At 38.1% G+C, this 16,063-nt stretch overlaps 1 protein-coding gene across 4 annotated transcripts; it reads right to left on the bottom strand.

The window, feature by feature from the left end:
* Window positions 1-1,330: 1,330 nt before the first annotated feature.
* On the bottom strand, window positions 1,331-14,182 carry lin52 (lin-52 DREAM MuvB core complex component). 4 transcript variants are annotated; one of them, XM_046856141.1, is made up of 6 exons: window positions 13,930-14,182; window positions 12,008-12,082; window positions 11,817-11,854; window positions 11,661-11,727; window positions 11,475-11,558; window positions 1,331-2,281 (listed from the first exon to the last, which is right to left on the bottom strand). In XM_046856141.1, the coding sequence occupies exons 1-6, from the start codon at window positions 13,946-13,948 to the stop codon at window positions 2,226-2,228; spliced, it is 339 nt and encodes a 112-aa protein (XP_046712097.1). In that variant the 5' UTR covers window positions 13,949-14,182; the 3' UTR covers window positions 1,331-2,225. The 4 variants fall into 4 exon arrangements, with proteins under 4 accessions (XP_046712097.1, XP_046712095.1, XP_046712094.1 ...); XM_046856139.1 differs by lacking the exon at window positions 13,930-14,182 and adding an exon at window positions 13,844-13,923; XM_046856138.1 differs by lacking the exon at window positions 13,930-14,182 and adding an exon at window positions 13,575-13,786.
* Window positions 14,183-16,063: the final 1,881 nt, after the last annotated feature.

The raw sequence follows: 16,063 nt of genomic DNA, 5'->3' as shown, positions 1-16,063 counted from the left end.
TTTTCAGGAGACAACCACTCTGTGGGGAACGAGTCCTGTTTTGAGGCTGCTGTCTGAACAACACCCTGTTGATAGCCGGTTGCTAGTGCCGCAGGCCATTGTGTGAACCTTGGCGTGGTGTCTTGGCGCTTTACTTACACGGCTCATTGCATCCGCTGGTGTGACAGTAAAATCAAAATCAACAAGTGCAACTAACAGTTTCAACAAGTGCAATTATATGGCACAGATGCTTACGATTGCAGCAGTTATTTACAACTAATTTACTAGAATGTAGATACTAATTTATCTAAACTAAGTATGACTTGAAAATTCCCTCATTAGAAATTAAATGACTGGAAAAATAGTCACCAAACATTTACCATCTGTAAATTTGTGTTATTACACAATCATGTTATTTCAATCATGTGTGGTCATGATTGAAAAACTACATGAATGTAAAAGGTGTAAGGGTGTAAAGGTATTCCTGATAAAGTGGTCTTTGATGGCCACTTCAAGTACCATAAACATATCGTTTTGTAAAATACAAATAATCAAATATCTGCGAGACAAAGTCATATTAGAAACATTTACAATTTTTTTAAGCATTTAAGCTTTAGTAACACACCATTAAGTTTGGTGCTGTGTTGGTAGCCGCATTTTCAAATGCAAAACACAATCAGGGGTGTATTTGAGAGCGGAAAGGCATAGCTGTCCAAGTTTGCAAGTAGCAGGAGGACCCCAACCATGTCTGAAGCCTCTTCGACATCTACCGCCAATAACAGCCCTGGACATTGTCTCACCTAATTACACTGGCCGGAGCGTTCTTTGTTTCCCAATCAGCATGCCTGTCTGATTTCCTTTTGCGTGAGACCACTCGCTCCACTGTCCCTGGAAGTGTGCTAATTAGAGAAGAAATGGCCCTAGTAATTATGTCAAATCTCATTAACATGGAGGACAATGAGCGATATTATTTTTACGCAATGTTTTGTGTCAGGAGGGGCCTGAAAACCTTAAACCCCCGCTTCACATAACAGAAATGGCCCTCGCACTAGCGTGGAAGTCCATGGAGGGGCACCGGCATGAAGTTATTGCCCCAATTAAAATGTTTTGACGGAGCTGCTTAAACTGCTCTCGTTACTTTTTTTAGGAGGGTCACTAGACGTTTTGTTAAATCTCTGTGGCGTTTCAAAGAAAACAAAAGCAAGGAAACAAACAAGATGTGTTAGTAGCTTTAAAATATCTTAACTATGTAAACCTATTAATAATTAAAATCATTTAAAATAATTGTATTAACAGGCTTAACTGTAAGAAAATAAGATGTCTGAAACAAGAAGAGCCATTTTGTCAGTAATTAAATATAAAGCAGACAAACAGCATTTAATTAAGGAAAAACAATCCAAAATATTTTACACATTATACATGTATTGGAACTTGCATCAGGTCACCCTACCTGTAACTACACCCACTTGCCATTTCTTCAGGTACACCTACCATATAGAATCATGTAGATTAGAGGCGACTAAACCTTATCCACTTACTGGTAACGAACCACTGTAGACCAGTGCTGAACACTTTTCAGCATGACGGCAACATGATAGTGTGTTGTGCTCGTATGAATATCAGCAGAACCGCACTATGCTTTTAAACACTGTTTTTTACTGGCCACTTAATAAACGCAGGCTGTTTGACGCACCTTGAAGGTGTACAGTTACACACTTTAGCTTATTATTCATCAGTAGCTCGAGATGCTGTTGGTGGGATATTTTTGTCTGCTTTTGACTAAAGATGTTGCACCTACATGGTGCAACTGATACACACCAGTGCCACACACACACACACACACACACACACACACACACACACACACACACACACACACACACACACACACTGCCAGCTCAGTGTCACTGATGCACCTGTTTTCACACTTGAATGATACCTGGTCAGCCATGGTCCTAATGTACCCCTTCCCCAGTCAACGTGGACGCCAGCAGCTGACAGACTGTACATATGAACAGTTTAGCTACAGTAAATAGTAATTATCCCTCTAGACAGTACACCTACATGGTAGGTTTACCTGAGAAAATGGTAGATGCTTGCATATATACCTTATAACCTGGTAATTCTGCGTATATAAATAAATGTATCCAGCTAAGCTTTTCAAAAGTTACAGATCATGGCACTGTTATTTTTGCTACAAAGTCTCTTATGATGGGTCCAAACACAGTCAGTCCTCCCATCGGGCTTCATTTTTTTGGCCTCTCCAAGATGTTAAGGAATTTCCCTCTCGTCATTTCTCTGGCTGAAAAAAAAAAACAAACAAACAAAATTTTTAAATATAAGTAAAAGTCATAGTCGAATGCAACATATAAAATATAGGGTTGTTTTCTTCCTTGAACAAGTTGGAAAGGGGCTCTCAAAAAACAGCAACTTGAACAGAAGAAAACTCGAGTAGCTTTGATTTATGTAACACTAATTGAGAAAGAATAATCAACTCCCTGGCAGACCCTGTCGAAAGCACTGTACAGACAGGACAAGTTTTCTGGACATACACAAAATGGGCAAATATTTGCGGACACCCGACCATGTGTGTTGCGTGATGCTGCATCTGTATCGAATATAAACGATTTGCATGGAATGACTGCACACAAACTCTGTATATCATGGCACTGTAGATGGAGTGCCATGATATACATATGTTTATAATGCTAAATAAGACATTTAAAAAATCCCACGCCCCTAACGTGTACAAACCCATGAAACCTGATCTAGGAGCTCCCCATCAAAGCATTACTCATATAAACAGTTATGAGGTAGAATCTCTCAACATTAACATCTCCAAACAACAATAATTTAAAGATGCATACGCAGCATCTTAAGATGGACAGCAATGTTGAAAAAAGGTTTGAAACCATCTTAAGTGAATAAGTGAAAGCAGATGCTTATCAAACAATAAACAATATGGCCAATAAAGGCATTCAAATATTAAAAAGTCATGCAAGGTGCTACTTGTTTCAGAAACAAAGTGGGACCTGTAGCTTACTGTTAAATAAAACACAAGCACATGTCCTGTGCTATATAAATGTGCTTTGAATCTGCTCGAACACAACAGTCAGTATGTACAATAAACCAGAGATGGCCGATAGTACATACATATATCCGACTTATATTTTGCCACTACTCAGCGGTGGAGGTGATTTAACAGCACTGTAGTGACAGAAGGCCTGATGCACAATAACACGGTGCTGAGAGCAGACACGACTCGTCAGCTTTTGGCTAATAGTATAGTGCGGCAAATTGTAATTTAGATGAACTGCCCCACGTGGAATAATAATGCCGGGGAGTTTGTGTCAGTAGCTACACGCAGAGTTGTCGATCATTGGGTTGAACATGATGGTAATTGGATTCAGACTGATTAACTTTGCTTGGTACTGTCTCTTTAGATAACACAAAACAAAATAATCAGAAGCAAGGCTGGTCAGGCGGGGCTGCAGCCATGAATGAAAGCGTCAAAATGAGAAGGATTAAAAGAAAGCCGCTTGACCCGCAATTACTGCTAAAGAGGGAAAAGGCCGTGTTTATGAAAGTGAAATGCGGCCGGTGAAAGGTGAAGCACTACCGCAGCTTCTGTAATAGCAGATGACCTGGGAGTGAGTTAATGTACATTTGCACACAAGACATAATTCTGCAACAAAATAAACTTTCTTAAAAGAAAACAAAAAAAAAATCTGATTACTGCAAAATCAATTATAATGCATTATAAAAAAATGTATACTAACATAGCTATTAATATAAATATATATATATAGTTCAACCAAGAATTCAATATATACTCAACAAGGCATTAAAAAACAAGCGAATGCTGTGTTTGTTTAACTAAGAAATTGATGGTATCCAATTCTCCCAATAAGAACACCACAGATGAGCTTGGTGCTCGTACAACAGCAAACACACACATTCATCAGAGTTTCCACTAAGATGTTTCAGTGCCAGCTAACATCTAGGAAAATGACAAACTGGATCTGGTCATCTCAATCCTGCCAAATAATAAAAGTTATAAACAAACATTTTTTCTTCACTCAATAAAAAAAAAAAAAGGCAGTAATGGAATAACAAAAGTATTCCAAACAAAGCTGGAATGTCGGAACCTTGACGTGCACTTTGCCACATATTTGCATTTTTAAATAATTATTAATATAATGAAAACATAAATTTTCCATTTATATATTTAACATGTCTGCATCGTGTTAAGGTTTTAGTCAAGTGAACATTAAAAATTGTTAATGGTAAAATAAAATAGTAAATGTGTTCACAGACACACACTCAATTCCAACAAACCGTTTCCTTACAAAATATTAATAAAACAGCTTATCAGTGCATTGAGCAAACAGTAATAAACCCATTTAAAGACAAATTCATAATCAGCACAGATTAGGAACCAAGGTCAGCATTTTCCACAAATCGGCACGTATCTTAATTATTACATGTCCACGGTAGTCCCACTAACAGCTCATTAAATGGGCCGGTGGTTTCTGGAGAGGTCTGCAAATAGGGGAAGACCCTCATCATAGCTAAACTAACAATTTCATCCCTAGCTCTTTCAGACCCTTACAATCTCTCACTCATCTTCTGTCCAAAACAATACGGAAGCCTATCTGGCTCCCTGGAGACCTTGCCACTGGAGAGCAACCCTCTGATCCACTCATTAATTAGATTTCCATTTATCCTCCAGTCCCGTCAGAGCAGAAGGGAAATGATTTGCATTGAGTGGGTTAGATTAAAAGAGGGTCCAGCAAGCTAGCCACCGTCTTCCTTTGGCACGTGCCCATACGCAAGTGCAGCGCACACACACACACACACACACACACACACACACACACACACACACACACACACAGACACACACACACACACAAGCACTCACTCACATACACACACAAAATCAATACTGATTAGCAGGAGTTAGAGATTTGTTTAGTTGATTAGAAAGGTCAATTACTAATTCTGTACTTAGTTAATCAGCAACTTCTTTGCCTCGACATCCATACAAAACGACATACTGAGCATTTTACAGGATCACTTCTATATTTCCATTTTGCTGCAGTGATCAGGGCCAGGAAAGTATTCTACAACTGTCTAAGCACAGCAAGTTTAAAAAATACAAAATTAAAAAAATATTAATCAACATAATTTCAATTACAGAGTGATAAATTGGCTGGTCATGCAGTGGTTAACCAGCAGGATTGCAGTGAGCATGGCAACATTAGTTTTTTTTTTTTTTTTAACAAACCTGTAATGTAACTGTAAATTCAAATGGGAATATGAACTAAATTCGACAGAAGCCGAATTGAAATCGGCACTGTTCCAAACCTTTCGAGGATGCCTGCGTAAACAGTGGGGTGTGACATGAAGACTCCTTTCTTCCATCTTATGAGCTGTGGCTGATTAATGTGAGGATTGCAATAGCAACAAGATGGATCCTTTTAAACCCAGAAGAGCAAATGAGTCCCCGGACTGAGCTGAAAACCCTGTTCAGATCCGACTGCCCCAAATCACTTTCATTAAGAGTCAAACACACCAATTGCACCCCTGTTGCACGTCTCAAACTGCCACTCGGCTATTACGAGGCGTAATCTTTATTTAATAGATTTAACATCCATATTCACTGCCCGATTCCCAAGAGAGCAAGGGCGGAACGCCGAGGACACACGCGGACACACTTTCACAAACGCATGCATACGCATTACTCCACGCCCACATGGACCCCCCCGCTTCAGAATACATACACCTGACGCTCATGTTTGGGCTCAAAATTCAATTACCCACTTATTGATACTTCACAGGGATATTTAAGATGCAGACATGGAGAGTGATTTCCCAGGGGAGCCACCGCTTCCTCTTAATGTCCCAGCCGAGAGCTCCTCACCCCTCCTGCCTGTTCTCTACACCACGAATCATTACACACAGGCACGTGTATACACACACACACCGTCTCTTTTTCTTACACACTCACACACTTACCCACACACACACCCTATCCCTGTCCATGAGGTCTCCTTATTAATAGGCAATCAGTCAAAATTCATTCATTAAAAACCTTAAAAGGTTTTTGCACAGACACTATGATTAGCTGGGAAAGAAAATCCAATGAATTCCTAATGCACCTATGGAAATGAGGTGTCATTTCCGATCTGTTGATGGAGGCAGTGGGGAGGATGGAGGAGGGAGAGGGAGCAGTTTCCTCTTCCTCTCTCCTGAGCCACTTCAGCAGCAACCAAATTCAGCTGTACAGTACGTGTGATGCTACAACACAACACACTAGAATGGAATAAGGCACTAGAAAAGAATTATTGGAGAACATGAAGTTGTGTTTTTTGTTATCGTGGATGCATCTATATTATTCAGAGATGACGCAACATCCAGAGAAAAAGGCGCAGCACTCGTCTCGCCCGGCGAGGTTGTGAAGTCGGATACAGCGCATGCATTTTTTGCAATCCACACAATACAGCACAGTGCTGGTAAAAGGCCAGCGAGAGCAAAGGAGGAAGGGTGAGGGAGTGGATAGATAGAGGAGAGTTTTCACCCTGCACAGCCTGTCATCTGACAACACTTCATAACTGCTGCCCCCGCGGTCAGGTGTCTCTGATGGATTGATGGAAGCCCATTACTACGATGCCGTAGCGTCCATCCAATCATTAGAGTGCTACGGTGCACTTAATAGAGCTGAAATTGATCTGAACGCGTGGGGGGGAGGGGAGCATGAACGCTGGGGCTATTAGTGTTGGACAGGTGTGACCCTTCAGCCTCACTCCTGATAGAAGAGTGACTACAAGACGGTGGTTTTAGCGTAGGATTTCTTTTTGTAAATTTTTGCAGACGTCTTCAGTCAGCTAATACTCTGCATTGAACTCGCTTCTAAGATTTTACCTGCCCTCGACCTCTGCTCACGCCGATTCCAACACAACTTCATCCCCATGGCATTGGAATTAATTCATTATATCTTGCTCATGGACAAAAAAAAATCCTTCTTATCTAAAATAAGCAACATACTACTTATACTTTCTCGAATCCTAAAGCGTCTAAAGAAACAGCACTTTAGTTTTATATGGAATTGAGATATAAGGCATTTTCCTAAATCGGCATCCTGCCTCCTAAACAGTTGTCAGGGGGAAACAAATGCGTTACATCACGCCACCATTTTGCAACAGCAGGCATTAGTAGTATCATCAGCGTTGCCTGAGACCTACCTGTCCCAGAGGGCCACTCTCTATTCAATTATCTTCAATAACAGCACTTATCAGTGTAGTGAGTGGCCCTGTGGGACTGGAGGGTCCTGATGAGCACACGCTGACAGCAGTATTTATCATGGCCTAGAGCAGATGGGGACTGGTAGGGGGGAAGGAAGGCTGGGCACGCGTCAGCTCCTCTGAGAGCGCTGTTACTCGGCGTCACTTGGATAACCGAGGAGGGGTGCGTGTCCCCAAGGAGGTGGATCCGGCACACGCCTCATTCTCATGCCTACGAAAATATGGCCACATGTTTGCATGCGTCGTAAGATTACGCACAGTGACGCTCTCTCATGTTCGGTTGGAAATAGTAATAAAAAAATAAATAAAACTGTTGCCTGAATTTACAAAACACTTATTCAGTGCACTGCACCCTGGAAATACCAATTGCTCAATCCTGCTCAGTAAGCAAGTAAAAGAAAGATATCTAAAGTGCAAAAACAGCGCTTCTGAAACATTTCACTTAAAGAAATCCATTAAGTCTAAGCCACTTGTGTGTCCTCTAGCCAAAGCCTTCAAGGGTGAGTTTTCACTGCCTGATTACGCAGCCCCATTAACCAGCTCAGGACTTTAATAGCCACCGTGGCACAGTAAATCGTCCTGGCGCAATCCCCACGCCCCACATGCCCTAACGCGCCCTTCCCTGGCTCGTTTAAAGACGCTGCAGAGCTAAAGAAACCCGGAGAAAAAGTAACTGAGATTTACAAGGATTTCCCCGACAGCTGCAAAAATGTAGAAAATTAAATCGCACCACGTTAAAGGTCATTGGTGGTTTAAGTCGCTGAGAAGTAATAATCACTGTTTTATACTTGATGAAGGTGATCACTGTGGACAATCAAGTCTTTGTCGAGACAATAAATCAATAAAGTCGAGTCAATCAAGTCAAGATAATACTAAAACTGTGTTCTTGTCAAGATACAAACTGCAATTTCTAAACAGTGGTTGACAAATGGGAGAAAAAAGTATTCAAATTCAAGAAATATTAAAACAATAAAAATTCCAAAGAAACTCCAAAGAAAATCAGCTTTAGGTCAGTAGTTTGAATCCAACTTGCATTTTTAGGTTGAAAAACACAACTAGTCGTTTATCCCTTTTGAGCAGCTTTATACGCTCCTGGCGTCGGGACAGTCAGTTTCTCCAAACTTTCAGCTGAAATACTTCCATGCCTCTTGGAAAACTTGCCAAAGGTTTTCTTCACTAGTTAAATACATTTTCTCTGACTTTGTTAATCCGTTCATCCCAGAGCAGTTCGATAGGATTTAGGTCCTGTGACTGGGCAGGACTTATCATGATTGATAATGCTCCAGCTGAGTATTTGCTCTCTGAATAACACTTACAGAGCTTGAACATATGTTTCAGGTGATTGCCTTGTTGTAAGGTGAAGTTGGATCCAATTATCAAGAAGGAATTGCATGCTGTTAAAAGTGTGGAATAGTAGTCATAATGGTTTAGTATTCCTTTCACCCCCGACGTGCCTTTAACTTTCCCGGCTTCAGAAATCACGTGTTTGGGTGTGATGAAGTCTGATAACATAATCCTCCTGTTCACAGTCTTTAATAAGTTCTTCTGTTAGAGCCAGAAAAGTGTCAAATGTGGACTCATCAATCCACAGAACTGTCTTTGCCTGTTTTTCCACATTTTTGACAGAAACTATTGGGACATACTTATTTTGGTAAAGGCGTAATGTCTTGAGAAAAATTTAATGAACACTGATTAAAAGTTTGACAAACTCGTTGGTTTCAAACAAAACTGTTCAGTTGTCAATGTGTACATTTACTTTTGGAAAATCTTACAAACAAACAGTTTCCATTTGGAATTTAAAAGCAGAACACAAGCGCTCAGCCTATGTGGGAACATTAAACGACTGAGATCAACTGGTAGAGGGGCAAAACTTTTCCAAGACTGAGTACCACTGTAATTGCACTTTCTACATTTCAATGATTATGATCTTAAGGTTCCTGCCATTATTGATTTGGAATCTATATCATAATATATTTTAAATGTTTTTAACTGTATAAGAATTTTGCAAATTAGCAGAAAATATATTCGTTCTAATTTATACGTTTGTTTATATTTATACATACACATACATACATTATATATATATATATATATATATATATATATATATATATATATATATATATATATATATATATACACACACACACACACACACACACATACATATATACATACATACACACACATTATAATATATATATATATATATATATATATATATATATATATATATATATATATTTACATATATAAATAAAAGTCTACCAGTTTTTAAATCTGAGTAATAATTAATTAGATGCACAAATATACAGCAGAATTCCCATAGCTGTATTCACACTACGCACCAACTACATAAAACCGTGATAAATTAGGTTTGCCATAATCCCCTTAATTGAATGGGAACATGCTGATCATAACCAGCAGATGAAACTTTTAAACTTTAAAATGAATAGTCCTCAAAGCTTCCAAAAGCAGCACTGATTATAAATAGACAAAAATCTACCAACCAAATTCTGCATTTGTAAAGCTCAAGCTACACATACAAGATGAGCGCTAAATGAAATTTATCTGCTGCCTGTGTCTTTCAAAAATCACTTCTGGTCACTTTAATGCACCTGAATGGAAAAAATAAGCACAAATTAAACTCGTTTTACTGTAATACAATAGCACACATTAGCATTGCCTACTCGGCAAGTGAAATGGAATTCAGACTGGTCAGTAGACACGGCCATGATTCAAACAGGCATTGACGTTGACTGCGTCTATAAAAATGATTAGTATAAAAGTCACTTGGCGAGGAAATCTGTCTAGAAAAATCCTGAAACCTATACTGAACAACAGCTCGCCTGTGTCATTTGTTTATTTATAGTTGTTTTACAACTATTTAAGGACGAAAACAAAAATAAGGAAGTCCACAAATGCAATATTTGACCCCGCCCCCTTCCAAAAGAAATACATTTAGGTGTATAAAATTTTATTTTTTTTATTAAACAATTATTCCAATTACTATTGCTTGAAATGAATTTTTGTTATTTGATTCTTTTAATTCACTTCGTACGTCTCATTACTTGAAACTGTGGCGAGGGTCACATTACAAAATTGGCGTAGACAACAATTTTCCGGTAGCATGCCCGATTATCAGTTAGCATTATACTGGAGAAGAGAGCAGCAAGTGATGTCTACGAATTACAGACATGGCAAAATACGAGATGGTAAATATAAAGCTTTTGATGCTCCTATTAGCAAATCACTGGTCAGAAAATGCGTGAGAATTACACAAATGTGCCGAGAGCCCATGTGTCACCATTTTCTTGTTTGCTCTTCTGCAGTGAACTCTATGTGGGAAAAGTTAGAATCAGGGAAACTCACTTATATAGTCTAATTGTATGCAAAAGTAAAACCTTGAGGATTATATACAAATAAGCACACACACAAAAAAACATTTGTGACTACATTCTATTTAAAAACAAATATTCTGGGATGTTTTCTTGAAAGTTTTGTCATAATTTATTTTTATTTTACCACACCTGATGCAGCTCATCACAAGGCTAATAAGCTCTGAGAACAGAGAGAGATCCACAGAATTTGTTTCATTTTCGATCATTACCTGACTAATGATTTGTTAAGGAAATATTTTGCTATTTGTAACTTGATTTAAAAGTAACAGTGACTTTCTTTAGCTTACTAGCACCACCTAGAGGACAAGAAAACTCACAAAAGATGTCAAATTTACAAAACATATTATGGGCATGAGTTCAAACCACCTCATACTACAATTAATTGTATTTAAACAAAACAAACAAAAAAATGGTTCAGACGCAATAACCACACTCCAATAAAAAATAAATAAATAGCAACGGAAAGCATGACAGTGAATAAACAGTCTACTACTTTTTTTGTAAAGCTGTAGGTTTAGAATTATTCCTTCATAAATAATTTGCAAGACAACCACGTTTCCCAATCATTTCAATATTGTAAATATAACCTTTTCAAATAATATTCATAGCCTAACGAATGTGTTTGTGTTCTTTCAATGGCTCTCTAAGGGAGTTTACATTTTAAATACAGACACATCTCGGGTGTGAATCGGCCTTAAAGAGTCACCCGCTCCTGTGGCGCTCAATGGCTGACAGTCTCAGTATCATTTCATTTTTAAATGCAATATTACACATTTTTTTTACTTACACTCTTCTAAGCCCAGCTGATATGCCAAATTCTGCAGCCCTTTCACTTTTTCCATCAGATTAGCTGTGGTCAGACTTCCCAGCTCTGCAATAGAACGAATAGAATAGATTAGTTAAAAGGAGAAGAAAAAAAATCTATAGTTTTAAAATCCATGTGCATTTTGCTCAAACGCGCACGACACGTGACCTTTCAACATTTCAATGTCTTCAGACTCCAATTCTGCCATCCACTTGGGTGGAGAATTTGTTATTGGCTGCAGGGGGGAGGGAGAAGAAAATATTATTCCCTTGATCACACCATATGAGTGTAAGATAATAAATGTATGATGTGTACAACACTCACGTTTTTAAATGAAGCAGCAAATTCTGAAACCCCTGGCACTGTTTCCAAACAAACAGGAGAGATACTACTTAAAAGAAAGCAAACAATGCCCAGCAGTGTAACTACATACACTCTCACTATTGGACACTTTAGAAAATAGTTTGTTTTTTGTTTTTGAATATCATTCTTCAACATTACAAAATTAAACTTACACTGTTCTGGCCAGAGGTCAGGTGAAGCTCGGTCAAGCTTTTCATAACTCAGCAAAGACGACTCAAAGTCCTCAGCTATGAACAAAGACAGAAATTGTTCATGAGTGCAATGTCAGGACACAAAAGCAAGTATGAAATATAATACAATCTCCACTGTTATATATTTGAACGGGTTGTTTTTTTCTTTGAGAAGATGCAAGATAACATATCGAAATAATTTTAATAGCAGGGATACTACAGGCTTGTGTCCCCATAGCCAATACTGTTGTGGATTTCGCTTTAAGATTTACACAGGACACACGCACGTGTTAATGCGTAATAAAAGAAGTTCATTGGTCATTCTAATTTTGTGTAATCTTTCTTTTTTCTCATTCATATCCATAAATCCAAAAATCCATAAACTCTCTCCATCACACTTTTTCTCTGCACATATTTTTTCTTTTTGCACTACGACACTTTAAGCTCTGGACTTGCACAGCACAGTGAACTTTATATTTTTATACCACACCATTACCGCACACTTTAAGGACACTCACATCGACCACCTTAAATTTTTACTGTTAACTGCCATAAGCATACCTTGTGTATACACATTTGTTCTCATTTATATCTTTATATATTTTATATTGTTTTTATACTTGATTTATCTGCCTTCTTTTTCTTCGTTTATTTTTTTTCTCCCCATCCTATTCCCTCATATATATATGTGTGTGTGTGTGTGTGTGTGTGTGTGTGTATGTATGTATGTATCGTATGTTAATTATTTATACATATACATATATATATATATATATATATATATATATATATATATATATATATATAATGTTCAGTCAAATCCCCACCAGCTGCATTAATCCCTGACTGGGCGGTGCTTGCACAAGCTTACAATATTAACAACCAATCATTAAACGCCATTCTTTCCCGTGACCAATCAATTACTGACCTCCACTGCTTGCCCTACCCACACTTCAAAATGCTGTTAAAAATCCCCCGTCAGCAATATACAAGCAAAAAAAGTGACTTCTTGATTATTTCCTAATTATAATTAATATTTGTAATGAATAAAAATGATTATATAATTGATAATTAATATAACCTACTAGTTCTTTTAATCCACGTTCGTGCCATTATTATATATTTTTTATACAGAATTAGTTCAAATGTTTTGCCTGGTTTGTAGCATCGTGACCCGAAGATTTCTTTCTAGAAGGAAAGTTAATCGAATCCATTCCATATTCAGGAAACCTTCCTTCATAACGTGACACTTTTTAATTTATGCAAATAAACCATACAGGTAAATTAATATGCAAATAAGTTTAGTGTCGTCAGCTGGCGGTTTGGAAGCCTGCATTTGCTACTTTTCACTCAAGCGTTGCAGCTATAATAGTTCACATTACATTACCATGCCTTTTTGATAATTCCCGATATTAACGGTAATAAATAATATAGTATAAACAGCATAGCAGAGCGCATATCTCAGGTAGCTAGTCAAGTTAACTACTCTCTATAATACATCTTAAAATAGCGTGTATATTCTCGGTATCTGGTTAGATATCGGTGTTACCAAAGCGCCGAACCGAACCGAGTCTGGTGCTTGTGATGTATGTGCCGGATATTTTTTTCTGATATGTTAAGTCCATGTAGATTATACAGATCACCAGCTGACTAGCCTGCTAAACTAGCTAGCATGTAGACTCGGGTTATCGGTTCTAGTTGGCTAGCGGGAGGCTACTAGAGCCCGATAAACGGACGCGTCGAAAAGTCCGAGTAGTGTCAGGGTGAAGCCCTTCACCATACCGATTAACATGGAAAAGTGCGTGTTCATTTACACACCCCGTATTAACCGCAATGAACTGTTTACAATACATTTAAACATCGACAGCAGAGACATTAGTCGCCTGAGAGGAATTAAATTTTACCTCCATTCGGAGACGCCATTTTGACATCAAGTCACGTGACGTCCTAAAGCCAATCGTTGAGAAGTTGTTAACTGGGGGGACGGGGAAAACGCCCCGCCCTATCGGAACACTGCTGGGCAATGAAGTGTACAGCGCAGTTGGTCATATGTTTAAGAGTAGTGCTGGTCATTACTGAACTCACAGGTTGATTTTCATGTACTTGTTTGAAAGCTGCATCAGTTTTATAGTAAATGGTTTAAGCCCCAGTATCACCAAGCTGCCACTCTTGGGCCCCTTAGCAAGGCCTTTAACCCTCTGTGCTCCTGGGGCACTGTATCATGGCTGATCCTCCAGCTCCAGCTTCCTAACATTGCTTTTAAAGAAATAATTTTACCTTGTTCTAAGGTAAATGTGACAAGTATGAATCACCTTTCCCTTTTTTTATATATATATATATATATATATATATATATATATATATATATATATATATATATATATATAAAAAAAAAAAAGTGTATGGTGGATGATCGATATAATTGAATTGGTCGGAGCAAAAACTTGCCTGGACAGCAGCTGGGCCTTCTGGTATAAATAATGTCTTCTAAATTATCCTTCTTAAAAAAAAAAAAGGCTTGAAGAGACGTAGATGAGAAAAAGTCAATTAGAGTTTATTGCAGTAAAACCGCAATTAACCCGAGAGCATACTCGCAACATGTCAGAGATGATCTTAAAATCTGTGGTAAATCTTCTCCATTTATACATAATTGTACATTCCTTGATTACCAATACATTTAAAAACTCACCAAATTTTGGTGAGTTTCCCCAGTAACCATTATCTCAAAAAATATCTTTCCTTAGTACACCATTTAGGGGTTTGTTTGATCATACTAATTCCCATCAACCTATCAACCTTCAGGCTATTTAGGATTGGACTAAAAATAAATCAATCAATAAATCAAAACCATCTTATTCCTCCAACATCCTTGCCATGTTTATTATTTACTTTTGAACATCAGGCGATCCCACACACACACATCCCTTTTAACCATGTGCAAGTATTTTGTTAAACCTTTTCCTCAAGGATTTATTTAATGTTATAATAGTTTATTGACACCACGATTCTGTGTACGTGCTCAAATTAGTGCTAGTGCAGGCATATCCTTGTACAGCGTAGCCTTCCACAAGGCTTCATGATCTCGCTTAAGAGATGCCATCACCAATTTTTGCTAACGCACATGGCTGCCGAATACATGCTTTTTCTTGATACTTTGTCTTCTACACCAACACCTACACCTGACCCAAGAATGTGCCCCTCAAGTCTGACGCTTCTACCCAAACGGACACATGCCTCCCTGATACCAACCCATTTCAAGATATTGATAATGAGAGTGTTGTGTGATGTTCTAGTAGCAGTGTTGATTCATGTATTAGTGTAGGTGGTCATGATCACAGGGCCAGCTCAGCTGTAGGCAAGGGTCTCTCTGGTCAATCAGTCTCTAGCTGCTGTAGGGGGTGTCCTTTTTGCTTTTAAATTTAGAGTGTGCAGTCTGTTCATTAGAAGAGCATGAGGTTTCAGTATTAACTTAATAAACTATCCTGTGTACTAATAAATGCTGTGATGTAATCAAGAAAAAAACAAAATTGTGCATAAAGTATTGAACCCATGCACCTTTGGAAAATATTTGCACTGCCTCACTTTAACATGCCCTGCACTAATTGTACTGTGAGTGTCTCTCTTTATTTATTACTTTATTTCCCTAGTTTTTAATTCTTCTACAGCTATCTCTATCTGCACACCATGACAAATTCCTTGTACATATAACCCATGATACTTGACAATAAACGTAATTCTGATTTTGATAAAGTGTCTCAGTTGAAACGATCAGTATGCTTTTCACTATGGCGGAATCCTCAGGACAGAGGATTTAAGCTTTCCAGATCACAGCATAGCAGTTGGAGAGACAAAATGCAAGTCAGCATGTTTCTAATTGTAATTATCGACAAATCGCTGTGGTAAAATAGGAATAAGCCTCAGTGTGGCTTGCTGTTATGCTGTACTGCAGTAACTGTTCCACAGTTTACTTTTTAATACTCAAAAATAAGAATTTGCTTAACATTTAAAACAAGCAAGAAAACAACTTGTAAAAAAAAG

Source organism: Silurus meridionalis, chromosome 8, assembly GCF_014805685.1.
Source record: "Silurus meridionalis isolate SWU-2019-XX chromosome 8, ASM1480568v1, whole genome shotgun sequence".
Lineage (NCBI taxonomy): Eukaryota > Metazoa > Chordata > Actinopteri > Siluriformes > Siluridae > Silurus > Silurus meridionalis.
This window is presented reverse-complemented; position numbering and strand designations above follow the sequence as displayed.

Excerpts from the sequence above, each read along its gene's own strand:
- lin52 (XM_046856138.1), bottom strand. The coding sequence starts at position 13,650 with ATGGACTTAACATATCAGAAAAAAATATCCGGCACATACATCACAAGC. Across the intron at positions 11,855-12,007 it reads TGACCTCTGGCCAGAACAGT|TGCCAGGGGTTTCAGAATTT; the intron begins GTAAGTTTAATT and ends GTTTGGAAACAG. Across the intron at positions 11,728-11,816 it reads TTGCTGCTTCATTTAAAAAC|CCAATAACAAATTCTCCACC; the intron begins GTGAGTGTTGTA and ends TCCCCCCTGCAG.